At 37.3% G+C, this 15136-nt stretch overlaps 3 protein-coding genes across 7 annotated transcripts; 1 reads left to right on the forward strand and 2 right to left on the reverse strand.

Moving 5' to 3' along the window:
- Nucleotides 1-156: 156 nt before the first annotated feature.
- On the reverse strand, nt 157-9532 carry Cortactin (cortactin). Of its 5 annotated transcripts, none has more exons than XM_022071296.2 (12): nt 9415-9532; nt 8880-9053; nt 8484-8603; nt 7828-7948; nt 6922-7087; nt 5740-5850; nt 3842-3963; nt 3406-3520; nt 2796-3055; nt 1977-2412; nt 1268-1323; nt 157-934 (listed from the first exon to the last, which is right to left on the reverse strand). In XM_022071296.2, the coding sequence occupies exons 2-12, from the start codon at nt 9035-9037 to the stop codon at nt 854-856; spliced, it is 1746 nt and encodes a 581-aa protein (XP_021926988.2). In that variant the 5' UTR covers nt 9038-9053; nt 9415-9532; the 3' UTR covers nt 157-853. The 5 variants fall into 5 exon arrangements, with proteins under 5 accessions (XP_021926988.2, XP_021926987.2, XP_021926990.2 ...); XM_022071295.2 differs by having other exon boundaries at nt 9411-9529; XM_022071298.2 differs by having other exon boundaries at nt 9428-9513.
- Nucleotides 9533-10470: 938 nt separating this feature from the next.
- Nucleotides 10471-12010, reverse strand: Svip (small VCP interacting protein). Its single transcript, XM_022071306.2, has 3 exons — nt 11827-12010; nt 11418-11594; nt 10471-10910 (listed from the first exon to the last, which is right to left on the reverse strand). The coding sequence occupies exons 1-3, from the start codon at nt 11884-11886 to the stop codon at nt 10896-10898; spliced, it is 252 nt and encodes an 83-aa protein (XP_021926998.2). The 5' UTR covers nt 11887-12010; the 3' UTR covers nt 10471-10895.
- A 136-nt stretch (nt 12011-12146) lies between these two features.
- ATPsynB (ATP synthase subunit b, mitochondrial) lies at nt 12147-14828 on the forward strand. Its single transcript, XM_022071305.2, has 5 exons — nt 12147-12302; nt 12621-12821; nt 12907-13070; nt 13438-13626; nt 14433-14828. The coding sequence occupies exons 1-5, from the start codon at nt 12275-12277 to the stop codon at nt 14604-14606; spliced, it is 756 nt and encodes a 251-aa protein (XP_021926997.2). The 5' UTR covers nt 12147-12274; the 3' UTR covers nt 14607-14828.
- The last annotated feature ends 308 nt before the right edge of the window (nt 14829-15136 follow it).

A 15136-nucleotide genomic window follows, 5' to 3' on the forward strand; every position in this document is an offset into this window, starting at 1 on the left:
GAAATGCAAAGTGCATTAAAGTTCTTCAGATGTAAGCTGTTTTCTTTACTCTTTGATGGTTGATGCAAGCATGGCTATGCCTGCAACAGGTAAAGCAATAAAATGGAAATTATCATGCACTGAAGGGTTAAGGTTAGTAATAATAATAAATAATAATAATCATAATACTTAATCTCATTAAAGTTACAGATTTAAAATCAATAAAATGAGTCATTTACCCTATAATCTAAGTCCAAAACCTATAACAGAAGGATGATCAATACTTCACAGCCTATATTTGATATTACCTGTAATTTAGCAAAACTATTACTATTGTCATATCATATTTATATAATTTTTTCTTTAATCAAGAAATCTGATTTCTGAGAACCTCCCCAAAATTGTTTCTTATTTCCTGAAGTTTTAAAATGGCAAAGGCAAATTCAGTCCTGCAGAAAAGTATATAGTGTTTGCCAGCTTAATTCATTTAGTGCTGAGCTGACAGCAAATGTGTTCTGAGCAGTGACACTGGACACCACGTAAAAATGATGTGGTTAGCATACCTCGTAACTCTGGCAACAGTCACATACTGAAGGTCACACAAATACAGTGGTTATAAATAAGTAAGACTCTAAATGTCAAAAGTGAGACATAAATTGGCTTTCACTATTAATATGAGCATGTGTTTGCTCTTACCAGTGCCACTAAAAGCAAACATACAAGAATACAGGGAAAATGGAAACTTATATAGACATATACAGCACCAAGTTATTTTTTAACATTTCCTTGTCTTTCTGATGAGAAATATGCATTCCTGGAAGCTCTTAAGTACTTTGTATCACAGTCAAACTCTACCAGACTGCACACGTGCTCATCACTGCTGCAGCTGAACGTAGTTGGCTGGGAACAGTCCAAACTGGCCATGGCAGTATCCACGCCACCAACCCTCATCAATCTGAAAAGAATCAGAGAACCATAAACATATGAGGTTAATCTTACTTAACAAGCATGACATAACCATATGCCACACAAGACAAAATGCAGCAAAAAACTCGATAATCAAGTCTGTTACATAACATCACTGTTTCACATGTTATAGTCATTCATGCAAAGTTCTTCCTCACATCCTTATATAGACAATATTTAAATAAAACTTGCTAGGTTCCTCTCAGAACTTCTTGATTGCCTTTCTTAATGCCTGATTTAAGACTCATAATGCATAAACAGTATTATCATCCATACAACTCATAATGGACAAATTCAAAGTGACTTCAAACAATCAACTCACCATTTCAATGTTGGTGATTAGGTCATCAGGATCAAATGATATTTCATCTTCGGCAGCTGCAAGCAAAAGAGGTTATTACAGACTAGAGGCATGATGCCTTCTGAAACTTATGTGCTAGGAATGCGTAATAGGGCCTACAGTTCAGAGATAGAGTTAAGTTATGTGTCCCATCTGCCAGTCAGCATCATACCAATGGACAGTGGAATTTTGTGAGCCATAGTGGGTCAGTATAATGTCTAACTATGGACTGGAAGACCAGGGTTCAATCCCCAGCAGGGGAAAAAGGATTTCTCCTTTAGCCTCTACAACCAGATCAGCTCTGGGGCCTACCCAGTCTTCTATTCAGTTGATACTGAGAGTCCTTTCCCCCAGTGCTGAAGGTCAAGAACAAGTAGGAGCTATACCCTCTCTCCCCACAAGCACCTCCATAATATGTACCTGGACAGCTTTACTTTACTTTACAGTGGAATTTGCATCATGGATGGTACCACTTCAGATATGAGGCTCACTGCTTTACCATGTGGTCAGAAGCCACAAGGGTTATTAAGACAATAACTTGGGAACAAATATTTGTACTTAAATAACTACTTACTTCTGTATTGCTCTAATTTTTCACATTTCAAAGCCATCAAAAGTCTATTGCTAAACAATATTAAACTCAGAGACTGACCGCGATGTAAGCAAGACCAAGAACCACAAAACAACCTACCAGCTTGATAATCATACAATGCAATAGCAGAGTAGCCTGTGTCTTCTCCAGCATCAAAAGCTACAACCTCATCTTCTTCCTCCTCCTGTCCTGGCACTGCCTGTACCATGTGGCGCTCTGACAGAACATTCTCAACTGGAGACTGTGGTGCAACTGGTGAGTGTGGTGCAAATGGAGTTTGTGGCACAACTGGAGACTGTGGCGCAACTGGAGAGTGTGGTGCAACTGAAGACTGTGGCATAACTGGAGACTGTGGTGCAATTGGAGACTGTGGCATAACTGATGAGTGTGGCACAACTGGAGACTGTTGTGCAACTGAAGACTGTGGCACAACTGGAGACTGTTGTGCAACTGAAGACTGTGGACCAACTGTAGACTGAGGTGCAACTGTAGCTTCCTGAGTAGAAGATCGTGCCTGTGGATGAGGTTGAGCAGCCTGCAATAAATTAATGACAAGTAACAATCCTCCACTTCTCTACTTGCTATATTCTTTTATGGTCACACTACTGGTTAGCGCTAATGCTCTCATGTTCATCTAAATATAAATACAAGGACTAAGAACATGTCTCATCACAAGCATAGGGGGCAAAACCACAATATAAGGATAACTAATAAAACCTCCAACATGCACATGCTCTGTATGGGTCAGAAACTCAGTCCGTCATTCAAACGGTAGAAAAGTCTTGCTCACTATTTGCTACCTGCGGGTAAGTCCCAACCACATTCTGTCTATAATTTGTGCATAGAGACACCATAACTGCTTCTGATTTTTATAGAAAGTGTTCATGAAGTAATAATAAAAATTTGGAAACCAGTCACCTCCTGAGGCACAGACATAGGTCGAGATGCAGTCTGCTCGAGGTAAAGTTTGTGCTCCTGTAATTTTCTATGCTCCTCCTGTTCTTGTTCCAATAGTTTTTTCAGTCGTGTCTCCTCACGTTCACGTGCTTCATGTTCCTCCAAGTCTTCTTGCTTCTTGCGTCGCTGTCGTTCCTCCTCTGCCTTCTTCTTTGCTTCGTCATCACCCTGCTTTGCAAGGTTTTCAAATTTTGCACGAAGGTTCGATGATTTGGCAGACCCTGATTAAGCATATGAATTACTTGTATACAATGGGTCTGAGCTGTATGTAAATATGTAATATTGTAATGATACTAAAGGCACAGTTTGAAGTGAGAATGTTTAAGTCAGTAGCCAACAACCGTCCACACACCACATAATGTTATGTTTCAGTAACAGAGATAATAAGCCAGTGCTTGTGTAAATAATGTAAACGTGAATATTAATAAATATTTCTGGACATTACTGTAGACTCCAGCCATTAAAACATTGAGGTATGTGGATTAGTATGAGTTTTGACTGTTTTGTAAAAAACTGTTTTCCTTAAAAGTTGAGTCAATGAAAAACTTAGACAGCAGTACCTCTAACTCACCTGCGCGAGGCTTCGGTTTCTCATACTTTGTGCCAACTCTCTCTGGTTGTTCATTGAAATCATGAGCTGATTTATCCACTCGATCACTCTGAACACCAAACTTACCACCAAAACCCTATATAAATAAAAACATAGTGCATAAGGAAATACCAAATTCACATTTCTGCAAGACAAAACATTGAATACACTCCTAGGAAGTTATTTATAGTGCATCACACCCAAAATTTATACTCATAAATAATGATACTCAATAAATTTGTTCTATTACATTGCAACTGAATGTTAGAATATTTAACAATCTTGCTGTTTCAGCTGCAGAGGTCATATCCTGTCAAAAGAGATTCTGATGAATAAGACTGGCAGATGAATCTCCAGTTTCACAGTTTTGACAATGACAAAAGTGAGCTTTAGGATCCTGAAGGAGCTGGCATTTTACCTTATTATGATCTGTCTGACTCTCATGCTGTTGTAGCTGTTCATGATGGTCCCACCCAACAGCTGACTTATCTTGACGATCCACCTGAATGCCGAACTTTCCACCAAATCCAACAGCATAATCTGCAACATCATATCCTCTGTGTAAATTTCTGTCATCTTACATAAGAACAAACCTGTATCCTAGTTTCAACACAAGGTATTTTTTCTTCTTGTCAAATGAAAACAAAAGAATGAATAATACATACTTAAGAAACTCAAACATGCGCTGTTATATTAAAATATAAAAATCCTCACAAAAACATTTTGCATTGCCATCTATATAATTAAATTCTCAGGATTAACATGTCCCTCCATGAGCAACTGTAACTGCTCCACTGTTTTTGAGTAACTGACAAATAAATAATCATAACAAAATATTACCTTACATTTTTGGTAAACTGTTCAGCTGACTGAAAGAATACCTACTTAAATTAAACAAAATTAATATAACATTTCCAGTGACATGCCATGTATATGTAATGCCATAAATAAACACAAATTTACATTTAAACCTGTATATATGCACTATAAACAACTCCATCATCTTAGGAAACTTGGTATTTTGCACAAGAACAATAATTTCATCAAACATCATCTGCTATGTCCAAGGAGTCCTTGATTGTGTATATCAGACATGACAATTATGCGAGCCACACACTGTTTCCCTCAAAGGTAGAGAAACAGAAATGAAGTGTCACTGCATTCATAATAATAGTAAAACAGAGTTTGTGCAAGTTCAAACATGGCTGACATGATATCAATGCAACTTTTATGAGCTTAACACGACTATACATTACTTACGTACAAAACTTTGTAAGTTCTACATAACCCAACAATACACATGTTAGTTTCTATGAACATAAGCAAACAAATATAAAATTCTGTGTAAATCTCGAAGTATTTACATTAAGATTAATGTAGCAAATTCACATGAAAAATAAATTCAATGCAAGATGAAATCTAAACATGTATGCAGACTTTCTTTTTAAATTAGAATATCAAAACATTACTTTGTACCCACCTCAGAACTTCAACATAAAATGTGCCTCACAAATTGCAAAAAGAATTCTGCTAAATTCAAGTACAGCACAGTGTTCAGTTATTACCTTAATACAAACTTCAGTGTTGGCTATAAATAAACCCTGAATGCATCATTTGTTTCATCCATCATGGGTAGTAAATATGACATCCAATTGTTACATGTGAAACATTAAATAAACAGAAATTTAGGGTCTCAGGGCAGACAGAGATGGGACCTTCCACTGCACGCTCATATATCTTCACGCAGATTGAAAGTGATGGCACCACATCTCATTGTCCATCACAATCCAGTCCCCCCTGGATTGATTCCACACCTGGAACTCCAGTCTTTAACTGCGTGGCACAGTTTCTATTTTCTGTACTGCCTCCGTTCTGTTTGCCAAACTTAAGGCAGACTGCCAGAGTGTCAAGTACACAACCATGTTATCACCTGCAACCAGCTGTATTCAAGAGCAGTGCTGCGGAGGGGTTTCATTTGAATAACCCTCATAGTTTGGTCTTGGGAAGCAAAATTAATTATGCCCTACCTATCAACAAATCAGATAGAAAACTAATATGGAGTCTGGAGAAAACACATACATTTCTTTACATATTCGAGCTGTTAAAACACTACACAAGCACTCAAAAAAAACCACTGTTAGGTGTCAAATTATATGCCTTACAGAGGAAGTAGAGCTGTCCTGATATTCCTCAACACAATAAAGACACAAGAATCATCAGACCACACCCAGCTATGGCTTAAAATGTTAGCAGAAGTGCATTGTACATGCATACATCCCACCACCTATACGCCACGCGCCACTTTCAGCATGTTACCTTTCTGGCTGGCATGCTTCTCAGTCTTCTCAATGTGGTCCCAGCCAACGGCTGAACGGTCCTGGCGGTCCGCCTGTATGCCATACTTGCCACCAAAACCTTTGGCATAATCTGAACCCAACCCAGTACATACATAAAATGAAACTGTTGCTTACTGCAGAAACCGCAGCACTACATGCAAAGAGGAAACTGTCAGATGAAAAAATAGGGAATAACTGGTCATGGAATAGTGTATGACATCTAAGGAAAATCACGGGAAACTAATTGGAAAAGCTGAATTCAGTCAGGATTTGAATCAAATGCCTTCTACAACAAAATAAATTCCTTATTTTAAGTATGAATTTTAGGATTGTAAATAAGGATGTCAGATATTTTTTATTTTAGAACTGTCACAAACATGCTATGATGACACTTTGAAATAAGATACTATGTGCCTTGGCAGCAGAAAGGGAACAGATAATTAGTAACTTTTAACCTCTGAAGTATGATCACAAGTATACACACTGTATACTGTCATTGGATATCTATGAACTTTCCATACAATAACCTCAAAGCCAAGGCTCAAACTGATTTTTTAAAGTGCTAGAATATATTGCTCTTGTCCACATTGGCAGTCAAAACATTCGTGCCTTCCTTTATTTGTCTCTCTATGATGAATATAAAAGAAAATCTTTGAAAAAGCAGGAGTACAAACTATTCAATTGCAGCAGTGTGGGATTATGTGTAAGACTGAAAAATTGCAATTATCAAACACAATTTAAGTCATCAATATACAAAACTTATGATAAACGACTATTCTGGAAAACACACCTTGGGAATCCAAAGCCCCACAAACATGGGAATATTCCAGAACTTCTGGATTTATTAGTCATCCTAACTTTATACAAACAAGGGCTATAACACCAATCACAGATTATTCTGTGAATACCGGTGGCACTTTCCCCAAGGGTAAAACAGATAAAGTGCTCAGCTTAACCATCCACCTCAAACGTGAGGATCGTTATCATCACACCATCTTCACAGTTTCACTGCACAATGCTCAGACACAGTAGCAACTTTACATTTAACTTTTCTGTGCAATTTTTAAATTCATAGTGAACGTAAACTACCAAAGGTTAATTTAAATTTGTATTTTCAATGTGTGAATACAGAAGATTAAACTGGTGGTAAAGATAATTTTACCTTTCTGTGATTCGTGCTTCTCGACCTTCTCAACGTGATCCCAGCCGACAGCAGATTTGTCTTGGCGGTCCACTTGAACACCATACTTCCCACCAAAGCCAGTACTGTAGTCAAGCTGAGAACCGTGCTTCTCTATCTTTTCCTTATAGTCCCAATCTTCAGCACTCTGCGAAGTACAGTTGCACAGATGAACACAGTAATGACTTTCCATAATTATTTTAAAGTGAAACACCACAACAAATCAGTGTTTAGCGACTGACGAGCAGCAACATTTTGAGTTCAACTGCACTTCTAAACACTGAACATTAGTTCACAGCAAGAAGTTTGATCACAGAAGTGAGATTTCTTCAACCCTATTTTGTTAGCTTATTTAAGAACTAAATGTCAAATGTTAAAACCAAGAGATAAATCTAATATAAAGATTTCTGTCTTCTGGGTTGTTGCACTGTGTAGTCTGGTCGATGTTAACCAACGTTTCAGAGGTCATACTGCCTCCATCATCAGAGTATGAAGATTTCTGTCTTCTGGGTTGTTGCGCTGTGTAGTCTGGTCGGTGTTTACCAACGTTTCAGAGGTCATACTGCCTCCGTCATCAGGGCGATGAATCGTTGGTAAACATCGACCAGACTACACAGCGCAACAACCCAGAAGACAGAAATCTTCATACTCACCATGTAAAAACCTCAAATCTTACAAATCTAATATAACCTTTAACTTGATTTCTGCACATTATGTATGGTGATAAGTTATTGTAAAACATTTAGAGCAATGTTAATAATTAAAATGGAACCAAACACAGCATTAACTCGCTTGTTGTGAGTTGATATGCCTTTTTCCGAAGCTATAATAACGACTATAAAAAATTTGTAACTTTGACACCAAATCAACTCCTTTTAACTTCATTACCTTGTCCTGCCTGTCACTCTGCACACCAAACTTGCCTCCAAACCCTGTGCTGTAATCTCGCTGTGACTCATGCTTCTCCACCTTAGCCACATAATCATGTCCAACAGCTGATTGATCCATCCTGCAATCAGTAAAACACCTTGTCAGCTCATAGATGAATATGATCTGATGATTTTGTGTCAGTAATCTGTCAAGGAATATCATGACAGCTCTGCTTCCTCTGTAAGATACATTATTCATGATATAAGTGTCTTTTTTAAAATCTTTGCACAGTGTTTAATACCTTGAATCTGTACAGAAATATTTGTATTTTCTCTTCTCCAGAGTCAATATTAGTTTTCAGTCTGCTGAGATGATAGGTAGGACACTAATTAATTTTGCTTTCCAAGACCAAAGTATGAGGGATATGCTAATAAAACCACATCGCAGCACTGCTATCAAACACAGCCGGTTGCAGGTGATCACACGGTTGTGTGCATGACACACCAGTAGTCGACCCCAAGAAGCACAACAGAACGGAGGCAGTACAGAAAACATAAACAGTGCCACAAAGTTAAAGACTGGAGTTCCAGGTGCAGAATCAATCCAAAGAGGACCAGATTGTGGCAGGCAATGTGTCTGCTTCCAACACTTTCAACCCACAGAAAAGCACCAACCTGTCTGCCTGCACACCAAATTTCCCTCCATAGCCAAATGCAGCTTTTGGACCTTCTTCCAACTGTTTCTGCTTTAAAATGGCATCTGCTTCAGCTGTTTCCTCTCGCAGCTTCTTCATACTGTGATAATATGAAGCCACAATAAAATTACATCACAAAACAGCAATAAGTAAATTCTGATAAAGCAATACAAGAAAGCAGCTCAGTTGGTAAAATTACTGCCTGCAGTCTGGAGTTCAATTCCAAGCATCAGCATGGATTTATTTCATTGCCACCATTTACATGTGACTTTGGGGGTCTAAGCAGCCCCTATCTAATGCATACAAAGGATTCATTCCCCCCTTTCAGATGTCACAATAGCCTGGGTCAGTGCAGTGAAATAGAATGCATGCTTACTCGATAGCACCAGCAGTACGTCCAGAGCCCTCTACTGTGCGAGAGCCCCATCGCTGCTCCTGTTCTGTCACATCATTCACAAAGTCAGGGTCGGTTTCCCAGTCATCTTCATTCCCATTAGAGATATCTAGTTTGGTACCAGCACTTGCCTTCCACATAACTGTTGACTAGAGTCTGAATACACAAGAAAATCATTGTCAGAAAATCGATCAAAATCAAATAATAAGTCCACTAAAACATAACACAAATTAAACATTTCAGAAAACAGGAAGTATCTATATGTACATGAAAACTCCCACCTACCACGTACATATACAAAAACCTCAATATATTTCCAAGCATGATTTATTCAGTTTCTCACATTCCACAAACTTTCATGACGAAAGTGTCATGCATCTCTAATGACACATTCATAGTTGACAAAGAGGTTAAGTGCACACCAAAAACGTTTCATTTTTAAATTTATAGATAGCACGAATTCAATAATCGCTATTGGTGTAAATACATAAACACAAATAAACAGAAACTTACATACAAGCACGACACACCTTTGGATTATCCGGTTGTACCTCCTGTGATTAAATGCGTGACGTTCACTGAATGATAGTTTTCACCACAGATAATACCACAGCAAATCTCAGCTCTGTACTCTGTGCTACCATTCCGGTTAACGTAAATATGGAGGCAATTTCAAATTACGCAACACATAACCAACTATTCACTTCAAAATCAATAATTACTTGCAAAATAAAGCAAACTAAAAAGAAATAATAACATTTTCTGAAACCAGGATGCCATTCAAACTGTAAAATGTTTTGCCTGCATTGTTTAAACTCATTTTTACCAACATTGAGCCATACCTTGCTTATGTTTTAGAAACAGAGATTGGTATAAGATCCTTCACTGCTACAGCTACAAATTGAATTCCCCTAACTTATTCTGACATAAGCAAAGTGATATACTTTAATTATGTCTGTGATTATCTACCCACTGCATTTAAGCTTGCAATGACTCCAACAAATTTTTACAACTTTTCTGCTCAACATAAAAAGATCAAGATATCACTGTGCCTAAACAATACCAAGAAGGTGTTTATAGGTAGCGGGGGTAAAGCTCCACGTATTCCTTTCTGTGCCTTTGGACAAAAATAAGTAACACACTTCACTCCCTAGCCACTTTACCACTGGTAAAAGATCCTGGTATCTATCTGCCAAAAGCCTGTAAGATGGTAGACTTGGTCTTGATGTGGCAGTAAAGGAAAAAGATCTAATTTATCTCTCCTTCACTTGTAAATATTTCCTGGGGAAAACCTCCCACATTACCTAGTTAAGAGGTTAAGATTCTTTCATCACTTGTCTCCAGTGACAAGGCCATCTCAGTCAATTAATGTGACAGGCAAAACCAAGTATTTTTTCAGCCAACAGAGATTCTAAAGAACAAATAATTTTTTCAATACCTCAGCTCATTCAGTAAGTATGACTGGAAACAGAAGACATGAGGCACTATGAAAGTAAGGCTTACAAAGAGGTGATGTATAGGGCATATATAAATAATTCCAAGGTACAGAGCCTTCCCGCACCTGATCAAAATATTCTTGTTATGATTATAAATCAAAGTTTTATTATCACCTTCACAAGAACTTAGTATTGGACCCAATTCTGATCCAGCCTAATATAATCTGTATCTTAATGTGCTGCTTTAAGTTTTGTTTCAATACTGTCCTTCCACTCATGTCAATGCCTCTGAAATGTTATTTTCCTGTGACTATTGTCCACCAAACTTCTGTATTTATTTCTTCTTTCAGAACCCTTGCAATTTGCATGTGCAGAAAAATAAGTATTTTGCAATAATTAAGCCCAGTTGTGAATGTAAAATTATGTGAAATGGAATTCAGACATTCAGACACTGCTGTGAGGTATCCTGTACATAAGTATATCATAAAGTGTTCACTGTGGTACACAAAACACATAAACACCACATCCAAAGTCACCAGATAATGGTTGCTGTGCTTACGGTTCAGTCAACTTGCCACTGTAAAAGAACACACGAAATGGTACACATTAATTTTAGCCATGTTTGAATTAATAATTTCACAACCTAGTTTACTGTTATCATTCAAATTCAATACAAATGGGTGATTTATTGAGCAGCTGAATAGTTACCAAACTCTTTAATAAAACTGGAGATACAAATGTAACTTTATAAAAACACAACTCTTGTGACATTAGACAAATTTTAGTCAAAAATACTGCCTCATCCATTAACCCCATATCTGGGGTTTAAATACCTGATTTTCACGTGATAAAGGATAGTACAAAAACTGGTCCAAATGTAAAACAGCATTTCTCAAATATACTAATTTTAAGTAAACATTCAGAATATGGTCTCTTTCCCTTATATGCTCTCCCAGTGGATGCCAAACACCGTTTTGGTGACAGAGTAGCATTAGCTGTTAAAGTAGCGTAAGGGGAATTTACATTGGACACAGCAATCTCATTTGACATTAACATAACAAAACTCATCCTTTCCAATAATTACCTTTAAGCCTCCTCCTCTCGCCCCTGTAGATGCTTTCTGTGCTTCCTCTTGCCTACGTTTGCATTCCTCTTTCTTCAACTGCTGATGCTTAAATCTCTCAGGATCCTTGATTCCTCTACTTTCTTGCTCTCTCATTCTCCTTTCTGCTGCTTGAATTTGCTGCCTTCTTCTAGTTTCCTGTTAGCATGAAGATGTTTGTAAGGAAATATGTTTTAAGTTAATGGCTAAATAAAACATTTTTTCAAGAAAAACAGATGTTGTGTTCATATTCATGGGGCATCACCATTACTTCAAGAAACAGTATAAAAAAAAGAAATTAGATGCATATAAATTGGTTATGCAACCTATTATTGCAAATATATTTTTTAAAAGTTTTCTTGGACTTTATAATTACTGGAATACGTATTACCATATCTGGAGTTACTAAATCGGTTGAAGAGACTTTAAAACACGGGAAACACATTCCCATATTTGTTAACACAATTTCTTTAGCAAGAATTACAATCACACTTCAAAACGTAGTCGCAATCCAAAATATACGTCAATTATGTCATATACGCATTTTAATTGTCACTTGTCTTACAAGCAACCGTTCCAATTTTCCGATCTCCACATAGATTACACTTTGCAATCTCCAAGCATTATACAATGTAAATAAATGCAATAGTTAAATTAGTAATTTAATACTTTGTTGTTAACAAGCAATAGAGGTGCTGAATGTGGCCCTTTATGTTTATGCATTAAATTAATTTTTTTCTGCAACGCATGATCTCAAATTTGAGAAGATCGAAATCAACACATGAATTACGTAGTCTCATCTACAGTCATTAGGAAGGGTAAATCTTTTCTGCTGTAAGATGCTGTCGAGGTTTGCATTTCGTTCTGGTAAATACCATATATTTATTAAATACATCTTTAATAACCTCTTGTACATATAAGAATCATTTGACAACCACTTTAATAAACTATCAGCCGTTGTACTATGTAAAGTTGATACGCTCTATGTGGAAGCCCGGGCCATCAAGGTCTTTTTGAGACTTTTTTTAATGTGGGTAAAATTTTGGAAAGCAAATTTAAGAATGGGAAGTGTAGATGTTTGTTAAGTATATAAACTGAGTACAATATATTTTATTTGATTATCGGTCTGGATATGTGCTTTATAATTTAAAATATCTGATCATTTCTGCATATTTTTGGTTTCAGTTCAGTACAGCAGACCCCTTATGGGTGTGCGTTGCAGTCAGACTGTCGCAGCATCCGGCGAGAGGGCTGTCACAGCATCCGAGGAGAGGGATGAAGTGAGATTTCCTCGTCCTGTGAGAGCTGAATTTCCAGACAAAGTCCGTCATGGTTTTATTCCAGAGGAGTGGTTTCAGTTTTTCTATAAGAAAACTGGTGTCACAGGTCAGGCAATTTCCGGACATCTTTTGTGCTGCATATTTGTATAAACAGGCTGGTTTTGAAATAAGTCATTTGTTTTCTTGTATAGGTCCATACACCTTTGGTGTGGGGCTTGCAACATACTTCATCAGTAAGGAGATCTATGTGCTGGAACACGAATTTTACAATGGTATCTCCCTTTTTATCATGGCTGTATTTGCTGTGAAGAAATTTGGACCCAAGGTAGCAGCTTACCTTGACAAGGAGGTTGATGTAAGAATCTTTGTTCTGAATTGTTCATATTTTTCAAAATATTTTAACATGACAAAATCAAAATGTTAATTTCAGCCTTCTGGCTGTAACACGTCAGATTGTTTCTTACCTGTACTGGCTGTCATCTTTACCATCTACACTCGCAGAGGCCGTAAATGTAGAGACCATTGGAGAGGGGGGAAGCTTTAAATATAGGGACAGAAAGAGAATGGGATGTGTCTTGCAGATGCTACAAGTAGCTAACAGGGATGGTGGTTTGGCAGAGTAGTACAAGTTGTGCAATGCTGAAGGAACTGATAGACATATTTGAAAATTGTAATTGTACTGTATTTTTCTCTATGATGTTTAATTTTTATACTGTTTGCAGGAAGTTGCGAACTCATGGAAACAAGAGCGTGAGGATGAAATTACATCATTAGGTGACACTGTGGTGGCAGAGAAGAAAGAGCAGTGGCGTGCAGAAGGACAGAAGGATTTGTTTGCTGCCAAGAGGGAGAATGTTGCACTTCAGCTTGAAGCAGCTTACAGAGAAAGGCTCACGATCGCCTTCAATGAAGTACGTTACAGTAGGAACTGTAAGGTGGTGGGGATTTAGCAGATAGTCACCAGAACTTGCAGTGTAGATGTATGGAAACGATTGCTTTAATTTTTGATGTAGCATTTCACAGTTGAAGTATCTGGGAGAAAAAAATATAATATTCATGAGATTCCTGGTTAAATTAGGGTAATTATTATTCAGTTTAAAATCATTATGCCATCTACTTCAAAAGTAACTGAATATTACGGTCAAGTGGTTATTACCTATGCATCATACTTGGGAGGTCTTATGCCAAAATCTCATTCTGGAGACTGACTGATCTAAGGTTTTCCTGAGTAGCTTGAGACATACGCCAGGATAATGTCTTAATTGAGACTACAGCCACTTCTTTCCAGTTCATTCATCAACCATCCCATCATTCAGCACTATACAGTATGAGGTACTGACAGTGTCATTAAATAAACAAAAAATCCAAAACATTGAATTTTTATAAATGTAAGTCATTTTGTCAGTTTTGTATGCTTATGAAATAGCGGTCTCTCTCTTTGAGGATGGGGCATAACCTCCTTAGGAAACATCAGAACTGAAGTGAGACAAAGGAAAAATGGACATTATTTAACAAGGAACTCAAAGATTTACACAGCTCACCTTGTTTTGGGAAACCAAGAATCAAATGATGGACTGGGTATATAACTTGGATGTGGGAAGCAAGAGGGTCAACATGGTGATGAACCTTCAGGTTCCATAAAGAAAGTGGGCTATTCTATGTTGGGGAAGTATTTGCAAGAATGTTAAGTTTACTGAACTGGTGGACTGATTTGCAGGTGAAACGACGATTGGATTACCAGGTGGAGCGTCAGAACATTGACCGGCGCATCGCGCATAAACACATGGTGACATGGGTTATACAAAATGTGCTCAAGTCAATCTCGCCCCAGCAAGAGAAAGAATCTCTTGCCAAGTGCATCGTTGATCTACGTGGACTGGCCAAGGCGTAGATGCAGACAGCATTTAGAGGAAGTGATGGCAACACTGTAAATAGTACCATGATTATGTGAAGCACCAGGATGCAAAACTACATTATAGTTAAAATGTTTCAGAAAATGTTTCGATGTGTCTCATTTTTGTTGACTTTATTTGTATTTATCAGTACTGAAGTTACTACAAGTCATCAAAATTATTTGTATGGCATTTTCTCAATAAAGAGGTGATGTTATGTATCATATTGCTTCATTTTATGTTGTTTATCTTAAGAATAATGTATTATGGTGGGATAAAATTCAGAATATGGTGCTCATCACACTACATTTCAGGCTAATTTTAACTCAGAGGTCTGTTGAATTTTTTGGGTATATGAATGTACCTTTTCTTTCATTTCTATGACTTTTATCAATCAAGCACTATTTTGAAAAATGGCAGAAATAAAAATAAATTTTTATATCTTAAATACAGCAGTGTACAGTTTTTGGGAATTTCTGAAGAGAGATGTACTTAAAATTTAAGCTATTATTTCCCAAACCAATGAATT

The sequence above is a fragment of the Zootermopsis nevadensis genome, unplaced genomic scaffold, assembly GCF_977971745.1.
Source record: "Zootermopsis nevadensis isolate Lab colony 2312 unplaced genomic scaffold, Znev_1.0 Znev_ptg000012l, whole genome shotgun sequence".
Classification (NCBI taxonomy): Eukaryota; Metazoa; Arthropoda; class Insecta; order Blattodea; family Termopsidae; genus Zootermopsis; species Zootermopsis nevadensis.